General features: G+C 43.9%; 1 protein-coding gene across 2 annotated transcripts in view; it reads left to right on the forward strand.

The window, feature by feature from the left end:
• Window positions 1-3,084: 3,084 nt before the first annotated feature.
• GLP1R (glucagon like peptide 1 receptor) overlaps window positions 3,085-23,468 on the forward strand; it is an 88,868-nt gene continuing 68,484 nt past the window's right edge. For both annotated transcript variants that reach the window (XM_072641993.1, XM_072641994.1), the window contains exons 1-2: window positions 3,085-3,541; window positions 23,035-23,131. In XM_072641993.1, coding sequence (XP_072498094.1) covers window positions 3,464-3,541; window positions 23,035-23,131 — 175 coding nt within the window. In that variant the 5' untranslated portion in view covers window positions 3,085-3,463. The remainder of the gene's footprint in view (window positions 3,542-23,034; window positions 23,132-23,468) is intronic.

A 23,468-nucleotide genomic window follows, 5' to 3' on the forward strand; every position in this document is an offset into this window, starting at 1 on the left:
ATACAAAGATGTAAATGCTAAAATCCCAGATCAGAAACCTACAATCTAAAAGGGAAATAATACTTTGACACAAAAAAACATTAATAAAGATTAGATTGTAATGAACACATAGGAGGAGTCAAAAGGGACTGGGATTAGCTATATCTTTTCTGAAGAAAGATAGCATCTGAGCTGGGCTTTGGAGAAAGGGAAGAATTTCAATGGGCATAAATAGGAAATTAATAGATATGAGATCAGGGAAAGAGTATTAATGTTTTAAACTGCACTAAGACTTTTGGGACTCTATAGTGTGGTTGAAAAATGGAAAGCTGCAACTTATTTGAGGACTAGAGGACTCCTCTCTTCCCTCCCCTTCCCCCAGCTTCTCTATTTGACTATTAGTTTCTTGAGGATAGGGACTGTTTTTGCCTCCTTTGTATTTCCAGTGTTCAGCACAGTGTCTAGCAGATTGTAGGTGCTTAATACATACATGTTGACTTGGAGGCGGGGCTCAAATACTATGAAGAAGATTTTGTATTTTATCCTGTAGATAAATAATTACTTAAGGGGGTTGGGCAGGGGAGTGTGACATGGTCAGAACTATGCTTTAGGGAGATTATCTTGGCTCTAGAGATCTGTGGGGAAGGGTGGATTGAGGGGGTCGAGGGGATGGGGCTATAGACAAAGAAGCTTTTACAATAGTCCTGGTGAGAGGTGATGAGGACCTGGCTGAACTAAGGTGGTGACGGTGGGAGTGGACAGGAGAAAGCAAGTGTCAGAGATACCATTGCCCTGGAAGAATCCATCGGACCTGACAAGAGATTGGATCAGGGGTAGGAGGGTAAGGATGAGGACAGAATCCAAAGTGACTGGTCCACTATTTCCAGTCACCATTGCTTGTCTCCTTGAAGGATAGGAATGGAGTGATCACCCTGATAAAAAAAAAACCCCAGGCCCAAGAGCACTGGAAACAGGAGGTGGTGTTTGAAGTAATGGCAGTGGTTCCACTCAGTGGGCACTTGACACTTCATACCTATGGGAGACTTCGCTGCTTCAGCTTGGTGGACTTGTCAATGGCGGTTGGTGGTGGTGGTGGGGCAGATGGTGTGCCCCTTCTCCATAGCGTTTGTTCACCTGAGTGACACCTACAAGGGGCCAGGCTGAAAGCCCAGTTGGTGGCCTATGGGATGGTGCTCTTCCTGGGACTCTTGGTCTTAACTGCATGTCAGTGGCAGTTGGTTAAGAAGGAAGGAATTCATAGTGGAGCTGAGCCTTGAAGAGCCCTGCTCTGGCACCAGGACATAACCAGAGGGACAACGAGACTTCTGTCAACCCTCCATTATTCAGTGTGCTGATCAATCTAATGAACTGTTCAAATCCAGAATCCCAGCATCTCAGAACTGGAAGGTAACTCAATGGCCATCTCAATCCAATCCCTACCTGAAAAAAAAAAATTCTTTTTGCAACATACCTGACAATTGGCCTTTGGGTTAGAGATTTCCAGTTATGGGCAATTCACGACCCTCCCCCCCAGGTAGACCAGTCCAATTTGGGGAATTAATTTTAGGAAGTTTTTTCTTGAAATGAAGATGAAATCTTCCTCTCTGCAAGTTTTATATGTTGTTCCTAGTTCTGTTCTTTGTGGTCAAGTAGAACAAACCTAACATTTCCCCTGCAAGACTTCCCTTCAAATATCTGAAGACAGCTATCATGTCTGCCACCTTTTCCCAGGAGTCTCTTCTCCAAGCTAAACATTTCCCATTCCTTGATCCTCCTGTGGCATGAATTCTAATATCAAGATTATCCTTTTTTACCCTCCTCTGTGTCGTCCTCCTTGCCAATGTCTTTCCTGAATTGTAGTGTCCAGAATTGACCAGAGCACAACACAATGCAAATATCACCTCAGCCTCTTGGTTTTCTTGCCCGGTTCCCTTTGAATAAAGGACGGAGCAGGAGCATAAACTTAAATCTGTGCTTATTAATTGTCCTTAGCATTTCTGAGGTACATGCAGGTTTATAGGGAGTCAGAAGAAATGATTCATATGATAAGCAGTTATTAAGCGTCTCCTCTGAGTAGAATACAGTTCTGGACACCAGCCAGATAAATACTGTAGAGACAAACCTATCCTTGTGGAGCTTAAAGCTTGGTAGGGAAGAATAAAGACAAAATATAATAATAAAGATATACACAGACTATATTGCATGTTGGAATATGGTGTGAATGAGATGTACATATATGTGTAGGAGGAGGGAGCCTACTTGAAAAGGGGACGTAGGGAGGTGGAATTTGAGTTAAACTGTCAAGAATGGGTAAAATTTCCACTGATAGACATTGTGAAGACGGTTCAATTATTCCATGAGTTCTGTTCTATGATGATGACAGCCACATAGATACATAGACATTCATCAGAAATGAGAGGAAGCTGTGGAATGAACAGAGAGCCAACCTCAAAGCCAGGGCTCAAGTCCCACCCCTGACATGTGCTAATTTAACATTACTCTGGCCAAAGTCACTAACATCTCTGGATTCTAGGCAACTAAGCCTATAACTAGCAGAGATGGTGCGGATTTGCAATGGTAAAGGGATTTTCCACACCTGGGCGTTCCTTATACCAAAAAAATCATAGGTCCAGTCCTTAGTCTAGTCTAATAGTCTGCATGACTTCCCTTCATATATCTGAAGACAGTTATCGCGTCTTCGCCTTCCCTACCAGTCGCCAAGACAAACATTCCCCTCAACATCCCCCAATATCTGTCTCTGTGTCTCTCTGTCTCTGTGTCTCTGTCTCTGTCTCTGTGTCTGTCTGTCTGTCTGTCTGTCTGTCTGTCTGTCTGTCTCTCTCTCTCACACACACACACACACACACACACACACGGTGTAGCAAAAGTCTTGGTGTAGTTTTATTAAAGCTTAAAGCCTTGAATAGCAGGTTAAGGACTTCGGAGATTTTTTCGGTGTTCAATGGAAAAGCACAGATTTTAAAATTATGGTTTGATTTGATTTATTGGGGGGGGGGGTAAGGGAATAACGGGATGGGAGGCAATCGGATTTTCAATTTACAGTTAGGATAAAGGTTTGGCTGGAAGCACAAGATGGGGAGGCGGCGAGGGGGTGGAGAGCTGGGTGTCTGTGAACTCTGACAAAGTAACCACGCAGATCATTCATACTTGAGCCCCCAATCCCCCGGCTTTGGAGGAGCGTCCCGGAGGAGGGCGCTTGTAGAGAAGGCTCCCGGTCCCGCTCCCCGGGTCGGAGGTGGAGGGTCCCCGCTGTGTCCGTGCCTCTCCGCGCCGGGCCCCCTCCATCTGGGGAGGGGGGAGCCCCACCCCGGGCCGACCCGCCCCCAGCTCCTCCCAGACGGGAGGGGGTTGGGGGGCGGCTCCAGCAGGACTCCTCCCTCCCCCGGCCCGGCTCCGCTCCGCTCCTCTCTCAGTGCAGCGGTGCCTCAGGTGGTGGTCATGCTTCGATCCTGACCCGCCCGCCATGGCCAGCCCCCCAGCCCCGCTTCGACTCACCCTCCTTCTGCTGGGCACAGTGGGCAGGGCCGGCCCCCGCCCTCAGGTACGACCCCCTAGGGGGCGGGGGAGGGCAGGAGGGAGGACAACCCTGGAAACCACCCCTACACTCTGGGCTCCTTGCCCCAGCCCCAGTCCCACCGCAGCCCCGACCCCTCTCCCCAGCCTTCCTTCCCCTTCTCCCCATCCCAGGGGAGGCGCGGTCACTGGTCTCCCTGTCCCCAGACATCGCAGGAAGGGGGGAGGGGGGAAGATGGACACACGGGGCAAACTCTGGAGCCAGGACAGACCTTCAGATCTTAGCGACTGGGCTAGGGACGCAAAACTGGGGAACGGACAGGGGGTCTGCCGAGCCCTTTGGCTACTTCGGTAATGATGGGTGGCTTGACTCCAGGGGCTGGGACCTGAGGGGAGGGGGTAATGGAGTTGGAGGTCCCTGCGCCCCGGCACCCCTACCTCAAGCTCAGGCACCCTCAGTCCAGCAGACACACTCTCCCCCTGCCCTGACAGGGAACTCTACCCCACATCGTCTCCTCACTCTTTCGGACTCTCTCTTCTCTACTTTACTGGCCTCCCTCCTCCCCCAGACATCCGGCCCGTTAGACTGAACCCCAAGCTCAAGCACCTCCGCTAGGCCCCCAGGCTAGCAGACTCTCCCATCTTACACCGGCCATCTCTTTCCTTTCCTCCTACCCCCGCTCCACGCCCCCCCCCATCCCACACTGTTTCTCCCCAAACCTACCCTCAGCCCCCCAACACTCCTAGCCCGACTTCCACCTCCCAAACCTGCTGTGTCTCCATTCCTGAGCTTTAACTGCAGGGATTGGAGAGAAACCTGTCAGTTTCCAAGTCCCCTCACTTTTCTCCCATTCTCTGACTCTCCTCCCCTTCTGCTCTTTCCTCTTCCCTCTCCCAATTTCCATTTTCTCCTCCGCTTTCCCCCTCCTGGTTTCCGTTTTCATCTCCGTTTTTCTAGTAAGGTCTGCAAAGCTCCAGTTTTGGAGCTCCAGGAAACTGGACGGAAAGGACATGGGCACCTTCAGAACCCTTCCTGTACTCTTTCTCTCCAGGCTTGCCCTTCATCTCTCAGACTTTGACTCAGAGGACACAGCCTTAGAGTCTGGAGCCCCCTTTCCTAACGTCATGGGCATTCTCTCTGCTTCTCCCCCTAATCTTGTCCCTCCCACTTCTGCACCTCCAGGGCTCTTTGGCTTCACCTCAGTACCTCCTTTCCTGCCCTACCTCTCAGGCTAATTTTTGGGAACCAGAGCCTCTGCAGCAAGTCATGCAGAGACGGCCTAGTATCCTTTCCTATCCAGGTTCTCCCGTCCCACAGAATGCACTTCATTCCTTTCTCCTCTCTTCCAGAATCCTGTCTGTCCCTGCCTCTCCATCTCTCTGTTTTTCTCTGTATCTGTCTCTGTGTGTGTGTCTGTCTCTGTGTGTATCTGTCTCTGTGTCTCTGTCTCTCTCTGTGTGTCTGTCTGTCTCTCTTTGTCTCTCTCCCTTTGTGTGTGTCTGGCTTTCTCTGTCTCTCTCTCCCTCCCTTTCAGTGTGTCTGTCTCTCTGTCTCTCTCTCTCTCTCTCAGTGTCTCTCTCTGTCTGTCTCTCTGTCTGCCTCTCTCTCTCTCTCTCTGTCTCTGTCTCTCTCTCTCCCCCTCTCAGTGTATGTCTGTCTCTGTCCGTCTCTTCCTCTCAATGTGTCTGTCTGTCTGTCTCTCTCTGTCCTGTCTTCCAGTCTTGCGAGTCAAAGGGGCTTCCCACTTACCTTCCACTCCAAGGGCCACAACACTTTCCTGTTGTTTATCTTCCTATCTGCCTCTTTTCTCTTTCCATCCTTTCCTCCACAGTAGTTACTGTGGAATAGCAGGAAAGGAATGATATGTTTACCAGGTGCTTTCTTGGGGGGCAGAAAAGGTGCTGGTTTTGATCACCCTTGTTCTGGTGCCATAGTTTTCTTCACCACAGCTTTGGAGAATTCCAATATTTGGAGTGGGAGTGGGAGAATCTTAACCTTTCCATAAGAGCCTTGAGGGCACATATGGCTCTGTCTTCAGACTAGGAGATGAGAATGTTCAGGCCCAGGCTGAGAAGCTAGAAGGTGCCTACCAGATGTGGTGAACCAGATGTGCTTCATAGAAGAAAAATGAATAAATTTTCCTGTTCTCTCTATGAACTTCCTGTTATAGATTCCCCCTTCTTCCCTTGTCCTCTTCCTTCCCATCAACCTGATTCCTGCCTCTGGATACTCCAGGGGTAAGATTTTTTTTTCCAGCCTTCCCACAATCAGAGCTACCCTTCCCTACACCTGACCAGTCAGCCAGTCAGTTCCTTCTCCCCTTGACTGGTATTTTCAGGGGCAGGAAGTAAGCCAAGTGGACTCTTTACTTTTCCTGGGCATGAATGGCATGTTTGCCAGTAAGGTGCAGAGACTTTCCATGTTGTTTTTGACCTAATTTATTCACATCTCCAACTCTACCTTCCCTGAAATACGTGGGACCAAGAGTAAAGACACCATTGGAGGGGAAGGGGATGGTTTATTTACCATTCTTACTCCCCCAGTAAAAGTTTATAGATAGGATATGGATTTCTTGGATGAGGAGTGAGAAAATAAATTCTACTTCCCTGACCTGTGGGTAGTTCATCTACTTTGGCTATGCAGGGAGTAGAAGACCCCCTCCCACACATGCCCATCTTCCCTTCTGAGGCATCCAACAATCCACCGTCATATCTGTCCTTTGACCAGAAATAGCAAATCTCTTCTCCCCCTCTCCCCCAACCAACTGAATCCAAGGTTTGTCTCTTCCCCTAGGCATTTGCTCCAGCACTTGGCTCGAACTTCACAATCATCATTTTAGGGATGACATCTATTGATTGTGCATTGGACTAGTCTTGCTACCCCAAAATGATGAGTAATGGGGGCAGCCAATGAGGTTGGTAGCTGCAGATGAGATTCTAACAGAGAGTACTTGAGCTCTGAGGATATACCTGGGGCAGGTTGGTGATCTACTACTTTCTCTCCCTAGTCAAGACTGAACTAAAGGGAGAGGAGTTAAAGTAAATGGAAGGATTAAGTTTCAACCCTATAAATGCATGACATACATCATTAGTAAATGATTTTCATTCTTTTCTACCTATGAGGCAAATAAGGTCAGAATGATTCATTCCTCATTTCTCCCCTTTCTTTCCCTCTCCACTAGAAATGATCTTCCCCCTCATCTGAGTAAATGCTGCTTTGTACCCTCACACTGTGCTTTGCTTTTATACCTAGTATTATAGTTATTTGTTTATGTACCATCATTTCCCTGACAAACAATAACCTAGGCAAGGACAATAACAAGAAGTGAACATTTATTAATTATCTACTCTATGCAAGTGATAACCTGCTCTGTGCAGAGTGGGAGAAGGTTAGATAGAGGGTAGTCTAGTTTGACAGGAAGTAATGTGAAATGAAAATGGGAAGAAGGGCAGACTTGAGCCAAATGGTGTGGGGCCTTGAATGACAGAATCAGTAATTTATACTTTAATCAGCCAGCAATTGAGAGGCACTGAATTTTTTTAAAGATATATGGAAATTTAATTGGAAACTAAATAACCTAATCCTAAACAATGAGTGAGACAAAAAAAAGCAAATCATAGAAATAATCTTCAATTTTATTAAAGAGAATGACAATAAGACAATATACCAAAATCCTAAATCTCTATTTTTTCTCTCTATAATTAATTATTTTTTTGTTTTCAACAATTCACTTCCATAAGATTTTGAATTTTAAATTTTCTCCCTTTCCCTATCCTCCCCTTCCCCAAGATGGCATACAATTTGATATAGGTTCTACTTATATTAAACATATGTTCACATTAGTCATGATATAAAGAAGAATTAGAACTTATGGGAGGAACCAAGAGAAAGAAGAAACAAAACTAAACAACAAAAGAAAGGGAGAGCAAATAGTATGTTTCTATCTGTATTCAGAGCCACTGAAATTTTTAAGGAAAGGAGTAGAATGCCCAGAGTAAAAAGATAATGGGTAATCATGTGAAGGACAGATTGGGAAGGGGATAGTATTGACTAGTGGCCACAAGGGCCTGAACTAGGGCTAGCAAGGAGACAGTAGATGTGACATGTTGCCTTTGATGATGCAGAATTTTCAGGACTTGGTGACTTGGAGAATGAATGAGAGGGAAGAATCCATGATCCACGATGTCCCTGAGGTTGCCAGCTTAGGTGAGTGGAAGTATTATAGGATAGAAATAGAGAAGTTAAGGGAAGAAACAGATTTATTTGTTGAGATTCTCCTACTCTAAATATTAGAACAGAATAGTTATGCCTATGTCATTCCCTTGGACAAGTCACAACCTCTCTGGACCTCATTTTTTAATCGAGGGGTTTGATCTAGGTGGTCTCTGAGATTCCTTCTAGCTTAAAATTTGTGGTGTTATGACCCTGTAAGTTTGTTTTGGAGATGTGGAATTATAAATGCTAAGGGATGGTCAAGGTGGAGATAGTTAGTGGGCACTTAGAAATTCAGGACCAGCATTCTGGGGGAGAGGTTAGGAACAGAGATATAGTCTGGGGAGCCATAGGCAAAGAAGTGATCATCCAAACCTTGGAAATGGGAGACAACATAGATAGAATCAAGGGCAATGGCCAGAAGCATTGTGGGAGCAACCCCATCTAAGGAGCAGAAGGAAATCATTTTCCAGCAGAGGAGGAGGAATGATCAGAGTGCTTTGTCACAGTAGTTGAGTATCAAGAGAGAGGAAATGATCGATACTGTCAGTGCTGAAGAGAAGTCAATAGGAGTACAGAAAAAGACATTAGTGAAGTTAATGTTAAAGAGGTAGTTTATGACCCTGGAGAGAGTTCTTTCAGTAGAGTGATGGAACTGGAAGCCATATTATAGTAGGTGAGGTATGATTCGGCAGTAAGGCAGTGAAGGCAGGAGTAGGACAAGGAAAAGGAAGGAGAGAAGAGGGACAGTAGTTTCAGGGGAGAGTGAGATGAACATAAGGTAGAGGAGACCTAACTTAGGGAAAAGAACTATGAAAGAAAAAGGAAAGGGAAGTAGGAGAAAGGGAAAGGGGGAAATGGGAAAAAAAGGAATGGGGTAAGAGAGAGAGAAAGGGAAGCAAGGGGAGAAGAAAAAGGGAAACAGAAAGGGAGAGGGAAGAGGAAGGAGAAGAAGGGGATGAGGAAAGAGAAGAAAGGGAGAGAATAGAGCAAGGGAGCCCAAGGAAGAGGAAGAGGAAAGTCTGTAGAAGGTGGAAGGTGAGAGATTAAAGATTCATGACAGAGGAAATATCTACTGTAGCCAAGTCACACTAGAGGTTTAGGGATTGAAGATAAAGGGTTATCCTAGAGAAGAAGGAGAGCTACATATTAAGCTGAGCAGTAGAGGATGAGGGAGGAGTGAAAGAGGAAAACTGAGTAAATTCATATCATCATTTAGTTGTTTCAGACTCTTTGTGACTTCATTCAGGGTTTTCTTGGCAGATACTGGAGTGGTTTGCCATTTCCCTCTTGAGCACATTTTACAGATGGGGAAACTGAGGCAAACAGGGTGACTTGCCCAGTGTCACACAGCTATTAAATATCCAAGGTCAGATTTGAACTCAGGTCTTCCTGCCTCCACACCGAGCTCACTATCCACTATCCACACCTCATTGCCTGTATTCATATTAGTTGGGCTCATTCGTTTGGGTAAAACAGAAAGTAAAGTCAGTTCTTGTCTCAAGTGAGGAGAAAGGTGATAGAGTTCAGGATCTGAGGAGACTCACTATCTGGAATTTGCTTCAAGTAATATACTAGCCAATAAGAGATGAGTAAAAGAATTACAATGAAATGGTGAAAACTCAGTTGAGATTAGAAAACACTCATCTGTAGCTGACTCAGTCAGAACAGTTTTAGAATTTGTTCTACTACTAGGGAGTAGAATTGGAAAAGACAGATAGTAGGAGTTACCCCAGACTGTGTATTAAATATCAAGGTAGGGAGAAATGAAAAGGTGCGGAACTCTACTGTGGAAGAGAAAGCATTACTGAAATGTCTGGATAGGTAGGAAAGTAACTCCAAAGCAGGCTGAATAGCCTTAGAGAATAAATGGCAGTAAAGGATGAAAGGTTGTGATAAGGCCAAAAAACAGACATGAGAGGTGTCAAGGGGCATGTACAAGAAAATATATAAAAGAAAAAGGGAATTGGAGAGATGGGAGGACAGGAGATGGTGGTCAGACAGGGAAATTCGAGGGGCTGGCATATTGGAAGGGAAAGAGTCTTGAGGAATGTTGAAGTTTAAGATGTGATCATTCTAGTAGGTAAGTTTGGGGCAGCATTCATTTGTGTGTCTCCCATAATGCTTCAGTGAATTTCTGGTGTCAGCAGGCATGTAGTTATTCATTCCACATCTTGACTTTCCCTATCGAGAGGTTTCAGTATATCATGGGTTGGTATAAGAAATTAAATGGGAATTTTTGGGAGGTTTGCAGAAGCCACAGACAACACACGAAGGCCTGCAGAAGAGACAGGAAAAGTTTAGAAACTCAGGAATGCATAAAATATATGTATACTGTTGTAAAGTATCAACACATTTTATCTTTTAATACCATTATAATTCAGACTTCTCTAGTATAAAGAGAGAGTCAAAAAATTTTACAAGATTTTCCAGATTGGGGGGTGTACCCCTAACTTCCATGATTTGGAGGGATAGCAGTATACTAGGCACCTACTGTGAGCTAGAAGCTGACAGAGATGTAGACATTAAGTGAGACATGGTTCCTGTCCTTATACAGTTCTTGGTCTAGAGGGGTCTATAAGAACAGTACCATTTCTCCAGTTCTATCTTGGTTAAGTGCTAAGGAACATATAATCCAAATGCTATTCTAGAATTGAGGGGGTTATGTGTGTTTGTCCTTCGTTGCCAAGGAAGACCATGCCATCAGAGAAATAATGACGTGACTTGCACTTGACTTTGTTTTGAGTGAGGGAGGGCTGTGCAGCTCACCAGCCTCACTTCTCCTCCAGAGCCATCTGAATCCAGTGACCAAATATTCATCAGGATGACTGGAGATGACCCAGGATGAGGCAATTGGGGTTAAGTGACTTGCCCAAGGTTGCACAGCTAGTGAGTGTCAAGTGTCTGAGGTGAGATTTGAACTCAGGTCCTCCTGACTCCTGCACTGGTGCTCTATCCACTGCACCACCTAGCTGCTCCGTATGGGGGTTATAGACTGAAGAGAAAGGAAGGCTCCATTGTACATTTGAACTGGGCCTTAAAAGATAAGTAGGATCTTTAAAAGGTGGAGATAAAAGGTTGTGAGGATTCCAAGTAGAGAGAACAGAAGAAAAGTCACAGAGGAAATCAAAACATGGTCAGATGGTTATGGAGGAATGGTGGGGTCCATTTGCTGTGAAATGTCAGCACATGTGGCCTTTTCATTTTGAATTTCAGATGGGAAAGCTAAAGCCCAGAGGATAACCACTTTCTCAGAGCACAATGACTTGTCCAAGGCCACATAAACTGGAAGCAGAGTTGGAGGTCATCGTGGGGAGCGAAGCCTAGAAATCAGATCTCTTAAGTAGTAGCATAGTATTTTCCCCTGTGCTTTTTTTAATCTTGTTTTTAATATCTTTTGTTTTTATTTCACCTTCACATCCAAAGAGATTCTTCCTCCCTCCTCTAGCCAAGCCAGCTCTTGTAACAAAGATTAAAAAACAAAGATGGAGAAAAAAGTACTTCACCAAAAGCAGCCGGCAATCAGTCAATCACCTGGCATTTATTAAGCACCTGCTAGGTGTTAGGCACTGTGCTAAATACTGGTGATACAAAGGAAGGTTAAAAAAAAACCCCACAACATAACAGCCCCTGCTCTCAAGGAGTTTATAGTCTGATGGGGGAGATAACATGCGAACAACAATGATGTATGACCAGATAAGATATATGCAGGATAAATCAGGGCTAGTCTCTGGAAGAAGGAGCTAAGATTAAGGTGGACCTGTGACCAAAACACTAACCAAATCTGACAGTATCTTCAGCATTCCCCATCCACAGCATTCCATCCCCTCAGCAAAAACAGGACAGGTACATTTTCTTCATTCTTTTGGGGAACTCTATTTGGTCATTATAATTAAAGAGTTTGGAGTTTTGGGGTTTTTGTCCTTTCTGTTTACACTGTATTCATATTTTATATTGTTTCCCTGGGTCGGCTTATTGTCCTCTCTCTTAATTCGTACAAATCTTCCCCACGTTTCTCTGAGTTCTAATTAGTCATCATTTCTTACACCTGCAATTAGCTTCAAAACTTTTATAATGAGAGCAGTCTTCTCTGTCAGGCAGAGAGGTACCTGGTCTAGTTCGTGTCAAGAGGGTCTATTTGAGGAGTTCTAGATTATCCCATGTTTGATTCTTCTTGGTTTCTAGTTATCAATTTTTCAGTCTCCTTAACATTATCCCCCGGGCCCCTGCAGCTTAGCTGACTTATTGGGATGGAATGAGCGGAGGTATAACTGGGAGTTTTTGTGCCTGTGGCTGGAGCAAGCAGTGTGAAAGGCACACTCAATTTGGTGATTGTGGAAGGTTCCCTGAGGGACTTCAGATAGGGAACCACTCTGTGGGACATCCTGGGATTCTAGTGAGTGTCCACTGTCCAAGAGGCTGCTGGGGGTGGGGGTGGGGTGGGATAGAGCAGGGGAAGAACTTATTCAAGTTTCCTGAAGGGCATTGTGTTGCCAGTATTTTCTAAATTTGCCCCCCCCCCTTCCCACAGAGAGAGAAAGAAACCCCTAGTTGCTTACCCTGGTTATGACTCTGGGATATCAGAGTATAAGATCCTTATAATAAAGGGGCATTATTGGTCCCAGACTGGAGATGAGGCAGGGGGAGGATACAGAGGAATCCCAGGGCTCAGGGATATGTAATAGATAATTTTCTGGAAGGTACCTGATACAAACATCTACCTCATCTCCCTTCTCCCCTTCCTCCTATCAGTCAGGAAAGCCTTCCTGAAAGAAGCCACTTGGGCCCTGGTCTTTGCTGTCTAGAAGGCTTTCCCTCCAACTCCATCCTAGGAAGTCTGCTTAAGAAGGTACTATATGAAGCTGTGTTAGTATAATTGCCTTTATGTGAGCTGGGCCTCCCCCTGACGCCAAAGCTGGAATTAAAACAGCTTTCTGTTCCCTGACTCTCTGCCTAATGAAAATGTCAGCTCCCCCTTGGTTGGGGAGCTGCCTCTGCTGTCTCAGAGTGGATCAGGGGTAGCCAAGCCTGGACTCCAAAGATGGAGGTAGGTACCTTGGAAAAGTGCTAGATTCTGATTCGAGGGACCTGAGATCAAATCTTGACTGTGTGACCTTGGCTGGATCAATCACACCTCATCCCCAGATCTGTTCTTTCATTTGTGAAATAAGGAAATAGGACTAGATTTCTAAGATTCCTTCTAAGTGATACAACTCTGATGTGGTGAGCCTGACTTTGTTATCCTTCCCAGGGATATTTGTATTTTTTTTTAATTAACAGATCTGAGCATTAAAAGTTTTAGACATCAGGAGACATGGCTATGTTTCTTTTTCCAGAGTTAAAGGTCTCCTTTGTATTTCTGAAATATTACAATTTGGACAAATTCCTATTCTCCCTCTCGATCAAAGGATTTAGAGCTAGAAGAAACCATACAGGTCATCACTTCTCATTTTAAACTTCTCATTTTACAAAAGAGGAAACTGAGGTCCAGAGTTTAAGTGACTTAAGATGCACTGAGAGTAAGTAAGGGTTAGAGGTAGGATTTGAACCCAGGTCAGCTTTTTGAGAAGAGGGGACTAGATACCCCTCCTCCCCACACACAAACATATCTTTCTTGGTCACCTTATTTATCACCCACTCACTTTCCCTCCCCGTTCCTTACAACCTAAGTGTGAAGGGCACTTCCTTTCTCCCTCCTCTTCATCCCTCTTGACCGACCATGAGTAGTCTCAGTGTTGAGAAACAGAGCTACCACTGGGTGTCAGGATATCTGGGTATCTACTGCTTGGATATGGTTGTAGATAGAACTTGGCGAGGGTCTTGATGTTTTCCTGGGAAGAGAAGTACTGCACTCTGGCTCATCAGGCCCCAGCCCCTATCCTCCAGCTGCTTGGGGCAACCCAAGGACTCGCTATTAGCTAATAAGTATGTTAATATAAGTAATATTCTATTAACTAATAAGCCTCATCTCTCAGGAGCTCAGGCTGGCAACCCCAGCTGCAGAGTGGAATGAACACAGGAATCCTCTCAAATAAAACCTCCCTGATGGTCAACGAAAGGTATTAGAAAGACTCAGAGAAAGAAGACTGTCTCTTCTAATCCTTGTTAGCTCCCAGCTGGAATGCTGAGGTGCACTCTATGGCAAGGGCAGATACAGCAAATGAAATCAAGGCGATAGGGATATGTTCTCCTCTTGGGCTACCTGTCTGATTAGGGAAGTTTACTACAGGAAGGCACTGTGAATTGAAAAATATTGGTCCTATCGCCTGAAAACTACCTTGGTTCCTCTTAGCATTTTCTTAGCAGTCTCTATGTGGGTAGAGATTTGACACTTGATTAGACATGGGGGTATAGGGTGATGGAGGATTCATGGATGACCGAGAAATAAAAGGGATAAAGGAGGGATCTTTGGATGGGAGATAGGTTACATAATAGGAGGGCAAGGTAGCAGGTAGACGTAAAGTAAAGGAATCAGGAGGGATAGGAAATAAGAGATATACACAAACATAAAATAAAGATCAAGAATAGATTTTATTAGGAAAAAAAGCAAGGGTAGTAATCAAGATCTCAGACAAAGTTAAAGCTAAAATAGATTTAATTAAAAAAGAAAAATAGGGAAACTGCATTATGTGTCAGTCAGCCATATTATTCAATATTGTATTAAGACTATTTAAAATAACCAGACAGGATAAGGTTGGGATGTTGTTGTGGTGTAGGAAATGATGAACTGGTAGACTTAGAAAAAGATGAAGGATTTTGGACTTATGAAAGAAGATGTTATCTACCCTCAGAGAAACAGAGGGCAAACAAATGTAGTGTGGTTCTACCTATGATTATGATTGTAGATATCTGAGCATATGCTCATGTAAGTATAATATATGTAGATGTACATATATATATGTTTGTGCGTATGTATGTATTGTGTGTGCGCACATGCACACACTTAATTGTAGCCTTCTGGGGGGCGGGGCAGAAGGGGACAAAGTAAAAAATGCACAGCACAGGACAAAAGAAAACTTCCAAGGAAGTGAAAGACAGATAGTTCTGAACACAATGCATAGTATTTATGGTAAAGGCTTTCTTGAAATGGAAACTCATTGCTGTATATTTTGAATCCTCTCTTACGTTCTGCTGTGCGCATAGCAATGTTTATTTTTTCTTTTGGTGTCCTTAAGTTTTAGTATTTAAGTTTAAAATAAATTAATTTTTAAAAAAGAAATAGAGAAACTTGGAGGAGGCACAGGTTTAGGGGTCATGCTAAGGAGCTCTCTTTTAGACATGTATTTAATACTTCAGTAAACATTCAGGTGGAGAGCTTCCTAAAATAACACTTTAACCATGCTGTTCCCCTGCTCCTGAACCTACTTAAACTCCCCAATGTCTATGGGCTAAGCAGTGAATTCAAGGCCCTCTATGATCTGGATACAGCTTACGTTTCTAACCTTATTATTGAATTAATGATGTATTTTACAATCCTTTATTATTGCAAAGCACCATTGACTCATATGATCCGTTACACTCCTATAGATGACCAGTCTTAAAAACCTGTTCTCCTGGGTCCCTAACAAGAGATAATCCATATAAAGTGCATTTTAAAATCGTAGGTGCTACATGAATAGCAATTATCATGTGGCTGAGAAGTCAGATATCCCAGAGGGGAGGAACAGATAGAACCTGGCCAGCTCCCAGATGTCCAGGGAAGAGAGCTCAATGTGGCAAAGTCTTCCCTGCCAGTTCTAGAATGGGAGCCCCTGAGAGCTGGGATTATGTCTCTCCCCTCAAATTAGAATCCTAAACCATAGATTCTGAGCCACCTCAGAAGCTGGCTAGTCCAATTCCCTAATTTTGTAGATGAGGAAACTGAAGCCCGGAGAGGTTAAAGTGACTTTGTCAAGGTCACATAGGCAGCAAGCTGCAGAATCACAGGCGTAGAATCTTCGGCTCAATTGCTATTTATTTATTAAGCACCTGCTAGTTATAAAGCACTATACTGGATGGGATTCAAAGGTCCTTAAAATATTTAAATTCTGCTTGGGTGGGATGACACAATTTGGAGAAAGAGAACAAACTATTAAGAGCCTACTCTATGTCTGGCCTGTTCTATGTACTTTAAAAATAATATCTCAAACATTAAAATAATAAAAATACAAGGCAATATGAGACTGGCAAATAGCACTAGCAGCTGGTAGAACTGGGAAGACATCAGGGGGATAAAATGCACCTGAACTGAGCCTTAAAAGAACAAAGGGATTCTTCAAGTCAGAGCAGGAGAGGGAGAGGATTCTGGGGATTCCCAAGAAAACGGTAGTATACAGGGGAAAGGAATGCTGAGGGGATTCCATGAAGGCAGGAACTTGTGTCTGCACTTCCTTTCATTCTCCCAGCCTTTGACAAAACAGGCAGCTCAGACAGACATATTTTAAGGCCTTAGGTGAACATAGCAATGATGTGGGGAAGAGGGAGGGGGAGAAGAGGCTAGTCTGGGAGGTCTGCCAGTAATGGGGTTGGGTGAGAGGACATAGAAGCCTGGGGAGTTAATCTGTTCTGAAGAGCCCTCCACTCTGGAGAACCAGCCAGCTTCCTGTTGCTGGAGGAAGCTGATAAAGCCTTTTAGCCTCCAGGTCACCTGCCCTATCAAGTGACTGGTGGAGAGGCAGCAGCAGTGGGGCAGTTATAAGAGAAGGAATAGGCAGTGGGTCATCAGTCCTTCTCATTCTGTGCACACAGCTCTAGGCTAGGCAGTAAGGGAGGAAGAAACAAGAACACAGTCCCTCTGCGCCTTGGGAACTCCTAGGCTGGTGAGGGATGCCAAAAGTTACATAAAATAAGTGGTATGAACAAATTTACCCCTAAGAGCCCAAGAAAAGGCCTGGCTGGGGCTTGTCTGGATGACTGTGAGAGGGACCATCCTAAGGCCTTGCCCAAGAGGGCCCTGAGTTTGCTGTCATCCTCTTCCACTACAGGCTTCAGAGCTGACCTCCGTTTGAGTCCCTTAAGTGACCTCAATTAACTAACATGGATCAGGAGTGCTACCTGAAGACTGTTATTTTGGTAGGGTTGATGGGGTCCGGATGGGAAGGGATTGTTTTGCAGCTGTCAGCTACAGTGGAAATAGAGGGGCCATTGGGGTGAGGAAGTGGAGATGTTTGCTCAGATAGGCTGGGCTGGAAAGGGTAAATGGAGGAAGAGGAAGATGGGAGTGCTGGTTTTCTGAGGGCCTAAGAAAAATGGCAGCATGGTACCCAGAGGACCTAGGTTCAAATCTTCCCTTTCTTACTTACCATGTATGTGACCTATCACATAATTCTGTGGGACTCAGTTTCCCCACCTGCCAAATGAAGCAATTGCAATCAATGATCTCTAAGTTTCCTTTTAGTTCTGAATCTATGATCTTAAGCAGAAGGAATAGCTATAAAATAAAGAAAGTGCATTTTGTTTTATCGGATACCAAACTTGGCAGGCATTTATACGCTCATGGCCTTCGAAGTTCCCTCTTGGGACTATATACTCATTTATTCAGGATTCGGATTCAATGAACATTTATTAGATTTATGATGATCATGATAATTGATGCTTATATAGCTCTTTAAGGTTTACAAGGCACTTGGTGTCTCATTTGAACCTCCCAGTGACCCTCTTGAGGTAGGTAGTATTATCCCTATTTCACAGATAAGAAACCTGAGGCTTAGAGAAGGTAGGTGACTTGCCTGTGATCGCAAAGCTGTGTGTCAGAGGTAAGATAGGAATCCATGTCTCCCTGACTCTAGATGCAACATTCTTCTGCCCCCACATGTACCTCTTTAGATAATAATGAATGACATAAAGAAAACCAGATAACAGTAATGATGACACTTTAGAATTTTCAAAGCACTTTACTTTCATCTTTTCCTTTCATTTCTGCATTATTTCATGCTTCCTGCATTTCTGAGAAACATCTGGTAGAGAAATTGGACTATAGTAGATAATAACCAAAGAGGAGGAATGTAAAATAAGACTGCAGATGGTGGAGAGTTTTTATTATCAGGCTGAGGCTTTCATGTTTTATCACTAGGGAGCCAGGGAAGGTTTTTGAGTGGTGGAGTTACATAGTCTGGTCTGTGTTTTAGGAATATCAATTTGGCCGCCTGGGGAAGAAGGATGGGAAAGTAGAAAGCCTAGAGACTGATCAGGAGACTCTTCTCATAGATCAAGTGGTAGCCTGAAAAAATAAGGGTGGGTGTTATGTGAATAGAGAGAAAGGGACAGAAGGGATGGATGTGGAGGACCACAATGAGCTGATATGTAAAGTGCTTCACAGACCTTAGAATTCTATATAAATGTTACTACTGCTGCTACTACTATTGCTACAGCTCCTGTTACTACCACTGAATCCTGCAAATATTTACTAAATACCCTCTAAGTTTTAAAGCAAAAAGATGAAGAGTTGAGCTAAGTTAGTGTATCTGCCCTTTTAGAAATCACAATTTGTTGATAAGATATCAGTCTTGTTACCTTCTAGCCCCCTGAGTTTTGCCTGTAGGTTTTTAGTCAGGGGTTGGCTCTAAGTCCTCCAAGACAAACTGGTCAGCTTTATGATCAAAGAACAGTGATTTCCCTATTACCAGCAAGGCTCACAAAGAATGTCCAGCTGAGGAGGTCTAGAAAGGGAGGAACAATCAAATATGTAGATAGTTTGGGGGAGGAGGAGGAGTATTAGTTTACCTAGAAGCAGTGGGGCATAGTGGATGAGTGCTGGACTTGGAATCAGGAAGACTTGGGTTTGAAAACCATCTCAGACACTTCCTAGCTCTGTGACATTGGGCAAGTCACTTAACCTTTGCTTGCCTCAGTTTCCTCATCTGTAAAATAAGGGGTTTGGACTGATTGGCTTTTACTGTCCCTCCCAGGTCTAAATCTGTGATTGTACTCTAGAGGTGACAGGATTCATCCAGATTCATCCTTATTGGTCTGTTTATTTTCAAAGCAGCATAACCATCTTCACAGCTCTGTTGCCCGTAGATACCCACCCAGCACCCTGATGCCTGCCTTTCCTCACTTTAAGCCCTGACCTGGCCATTACATTCCCACCAGCTTACCCTCTGTGGCAGGACCTTACACTCCTGGTCTCTCCTGATAAGTTAATTTATTCTGATTCCCATAGGGAGATGAAGAGTTCGTGTGTCACCTCTCACACAACAAACTGCCTTTTCATAGGCACCTTCCATATAGAATACTTACCTTAAAGAAGGATAGGAATTATAGGCATGGAGGCTCAGTGGTACGGGATGATTCTATTTCACATTTCCATAAACTTTCCCCAGTCTTCAGGGTCTCCCTTAATGTTGGTGCCTTCCCTTTGAAATTACATCCAACAGCCCTGTATATTCTTTGGGTGTATATAGTCGTCCGCATGTCGTCTCACCCATTGGAATTTAGGTTGGTTTGTGCCTTTCTTTGTGTACCCAATGCTTAGCACAGAGCCTAGAATATGGTAAGCACTTAATCTTAATAAATTGTTGACTGACTCTTACTAATAACAGTAACAGCTTCACATTCACTGTAGAGTAAGTGAGCAACCTTGAAGTAGAAAGCACACTAGCTTTAGAATCAAGTGACTTGGATTCAAATCCTAGTCTGGTAATTTCATGGAAATCTCAGAGCTGGAAGAGATGTTGGTGGCCAACCTATATGTGAACAAGAGCCTTCTCTACGACATCGCTTACCAGTGGTCACGAAACTCTTTAATTAAAGACCTCAGGGTGGAAAGTATTACTTACACTGATTTGGGCGAATTACTTAGCATCTGGATGCCTCAGTTTCCTCATCTATAAAAATGGACTGAATTAACTTTTAAAGTGCCTTCTAACTCTAGATTCTCTGATATTTTACAGATGAATAAACTGAGACTCAAAGATGTTCAGTGGTTTAGGATTATAGGTTTTAAAAACTGGAAGGGATCTTAGATATCATCTAGTTGAATCCTCTCATTTTACATATGAAAAAACTGAAGAAAGGAAACAAGCATTTATTAAATGCCTACTATATACCAGCCACTGTGCAAAGCACTTTATAAATATTATCCCATTTAATCCTTACAACTCTGGTATCATTATCCCAATTTTATACTGGAGAAATTGAAGTAAACAGAGGTTAAAAAACTTTTCTGGGATCACACAGCTAGTAAGTGTCTCAGGTTATATTTGAACTCAGGTCTTCCTGATTCCAGGCCCAGCACTTGATCTACCACTCCATCTGGCTGCCAAGGAGGAAATAGGATTCGCCCAAGGTCACAGTTAAATAACTGAGTTTCCCCAGATCTCCTGACTCCAAGGCAGGGCTCTTTGCAATATATCAAGATAATCTACATAGAGACCTTAAAGATTATGTTGTCCAGTTCCCCACTTATAAGTGAGGAAACTGAGGTGCATCCAAGCAGTTAGTGTCAGATTCTGGGATTTGACCCAGAATCACAGAATTTGAGAGTTTTGGTTTGTTGGTGTCCAACTCATACAAAATGGAATCCCCACTAGAATAAAGCTGACAAGGCCAGCCTCTTCTTGAAGACCCCCAAGGAGGGAGAACTCTCAAGGCAATCCCTTCCTATTGTGGATAGTGCGATTGTTAGAAAGGTTCTCTTGACACCAAATCTAAATCTGTCTTTCTTTAAATTCCATTCTGTTCCATTGTTCTCCCTGTGAAACCAAAAAAAATAGATCCATGTTCTCATGGGAGTCCTTCAGATACTTGGAAGATAGCTATATGTCCTGCCTGAGTCTTCCCTTCTCCATACCAAACATGTCCAGTGACTCCAAGGACAAAATAGTCCTCCTGTGACATGAACTGAAGACCCTCCACCATGCTGGTGACCCTCTTCTGGACACTCTCCAACTTGTTAAACTGTGTTGCCCAGAACTGAGCACCACTGTCCAGATGAGGTCTGAAGAGGACAGTGGAGAGTGGGAATATCACCATCCTATTCCTGGAAGTTAGGTTCCCCTCTTAATGCAGCCAGCTTCAACTCCAGAATCAGTTATCACAAGAACCTGAGAAAGAATCTAGGATAGGTGTTCTTCTACTGAATATACAGATAGGGAAATAGAGGCCCAGAAAAGCTAAGAACTGGAGATCACATAGCAGTGTCATGGCCAGGCAGGGCTAGAGTCTAGGTCTCCAAACTCCCACTGACAATCCATCCCCTTTTTGGTCTATTGGGGACTGTCAACTGTACCTCCCTTCACCGTCAACCATATCCCATGGACCCTCTTAAGTCTAACCATTCTGTACAGAGTCTAAGACCCATCCTGACTCCCTGGCTTTTGGGGTCTTGACAACGCAGCAGAATGGACCTCCCTGGAGTCTGCTCCTGACTTGTCTCATTACGCAGGATTAGTGTTTTCATCTCTACTGGCTTTCCTTCATGTTAGACTTTGGCCTACTTGATACAGAATTCCTATTCTGTAGTGTAAGAGTGTTCCCTGCTCTCTTGGGATTTCTGTGATAATGAAAAACAAATAAACAAGCAGGAAAATGAATGAACATGGAATGGAAATGCAGGTGTGATGGGGCAGCTCTGTGTGGTTAATCCAATCCTCAGTCTGAAAGGACACGAGTCTTCTTGCACATTTTCTCCTGGGATGGGAAGGATCATATCACTCCTCTATCCAAAAACCTTCAAAAGTTCCCTGTTGCCTCCAGCATGAAACACAAAAATCTCATCCTCATATTTAAAACCAACTGACTCCTGTCTCTTTTTCAAGATATTTTAGGTAACTCAATCTCTATGTGTTCTAGAGGAATTTCTCTTACACTGCCCTCATCAGATGATACAGTTAGTGTAGTTTATGCCTTCTCCAGGAAAGAAGATTCCCAGAGTCTACCCAAGATACTCCCCAGCTCACCAACCCCCCTCAACAGTCAAAAATCTAATATCTAACTTCCTATTGTAGTTTCAGCTCATTTCCTTTGATCACATCCTCTAGGGAGCTCTCCAAACTCTGAGGATAGTCCAGAGGCTTGATTCAATTTGACAAGCATTTAATAAGCATCTATTATATGCCAGGCCAATGTACAGACAATGAAACAGTCTTTGTCCTCAAGAAGATGACATTCTACTGGGGGTGAGGGAATCAGCTTGCTTGCTGATAAGAAAGTGCAAAAGATTTTAAGAGCAAGAGGAAGTTAACAATTGGAAAAGCCTGGGAGAAGAGGTGCCAGCAATGTGAAGTTTTGAAGGAGGTTAGGGATTCCAAGTGACAGAAGTGGGGAAGGAGGCGTGAAAGATGGCCTGTACAAAGGCACAGAGGTGAGAGATAGAACATGATATGTAGGGAGAAGTAAACTGACCAGTTCAACTGGAACATAGAATGTATAGGGGTGGGGAAGGAATATTGTGAACCACTCTGAAAAGACAGATGTGGAGCCAGACTAGGAAGAATTAAAATTTTACTTATAAAGAGGAGTTTGTATTTTATCCTTAATAGGCAATAGGGAGCTACTGAAGTTTCTTGAACAGGGTAGTAATATGGTCAGATTTATGTTTTCAAAATATTAATTTGGCAAGTGGAAGACAGATTGGAGAGGGGAGGGACTGTAGTTGGGAGTTCAATTATCAGACTGTTGAAATTGTCCAGGTAATAGGTGATAAGGACCTGAACTAGGATGGTATTTACATGAGTGTAGAGAAAGGGATGGGTGTAAGAGATATGTGTCTAGACTCAGTAAGACTTGGCAGCTTATTAGATCATGAAGGGTGGGCGGTTGAGGGAGAGTGAAGGGAAGGCTTCTAGATTACCTCAAACCTGCAAGTTAGATCAGGATGGATCTCATGACCCCATAGAAGAAGTCTTGGCACTTTTCTTCCCTCTCCCCCTGAGAATAATGCTACCTTCCTGGGAATTATCTGGCTTGGGCAGAGAGATAACATCTTTGATGAGGCAAAGAGTTGAGGATGAGGGAAAGCTGCAGATCCAGGAAAGGTGTCTTTATTTCATGGGACTTGTCCCTCTCTGAAAGGATGCTGGACTTAAGAGTGAGTAAACATGGTTCTAACTCCCTCTTTGGGCATTTCTTGACTGTGTCACTGTGAGCAAGTCATATAATCTCTGAGTCTCAATTGTTTCATCTGTATAATGGGGATGATACCTACCACATAGAACAAATCAGCACCTTCTCTGCACTTTATAGTCTTACAGAGCATTGAGAGTTTTAGTGACTTTCCAAGGTCCTGTGTCCAGTGTGAGTCAGAGGCCCAACTTGGACCCTATTCTTCTTGACTTCAAGGCTGCCTCTCATTACTACTATCATTGGTTATTATTGTTATCTTCCTATAGGGTGCACCTGGATCCTTTTCAGAGACAGTGTACAAGTGGAAGGAATATCGCCTGAAGTGTGAACAATTTATACGAGAGACGCCTCTCCCAGCCACAGGTGAGCATCGCCATGTTCAATCTGTGGTCTCCATCTTTGAGGAGACACACATGGATTTGACCTTCCTCCCACACTCCACCCCACTGCTGCCCCAAGCAGACTCTCCCTTTCTCCTGATCCTACTCCACCAAACAACACCCTGTCTTGAATGCTCTGTTAAGGAAAATCTTGAGCTGATTTCTGGGAGTTACAGAGAAATAGAAGCATAGAATCCAGAGCAAGAAGGAACCTTGGAGATCATCTAACCCAATGACTTCATTATAGAGATGTGGAGAGAGGAAGTGATTAACCCAAGGTCAAAAAGATAGCAAGTACAATACTCAGGCTCAAAACTAGG

Source organism: Notamacropus eugenii, chromosome 2, assembly GCF_028372415.1.
Source record: "Notamacropus eugenii isolate mMacEug1 chromosome 2, mMacEug1.pri_v2, whole genome shotgun sequence".
NCBI classification, from domain to species: domain Eukaryota; kingdom Metazoa; phylum Chordata; class Mammalia; order Diprotodontia; family Macropodidae; genus Notamacropus; species Notamacropus eugenii.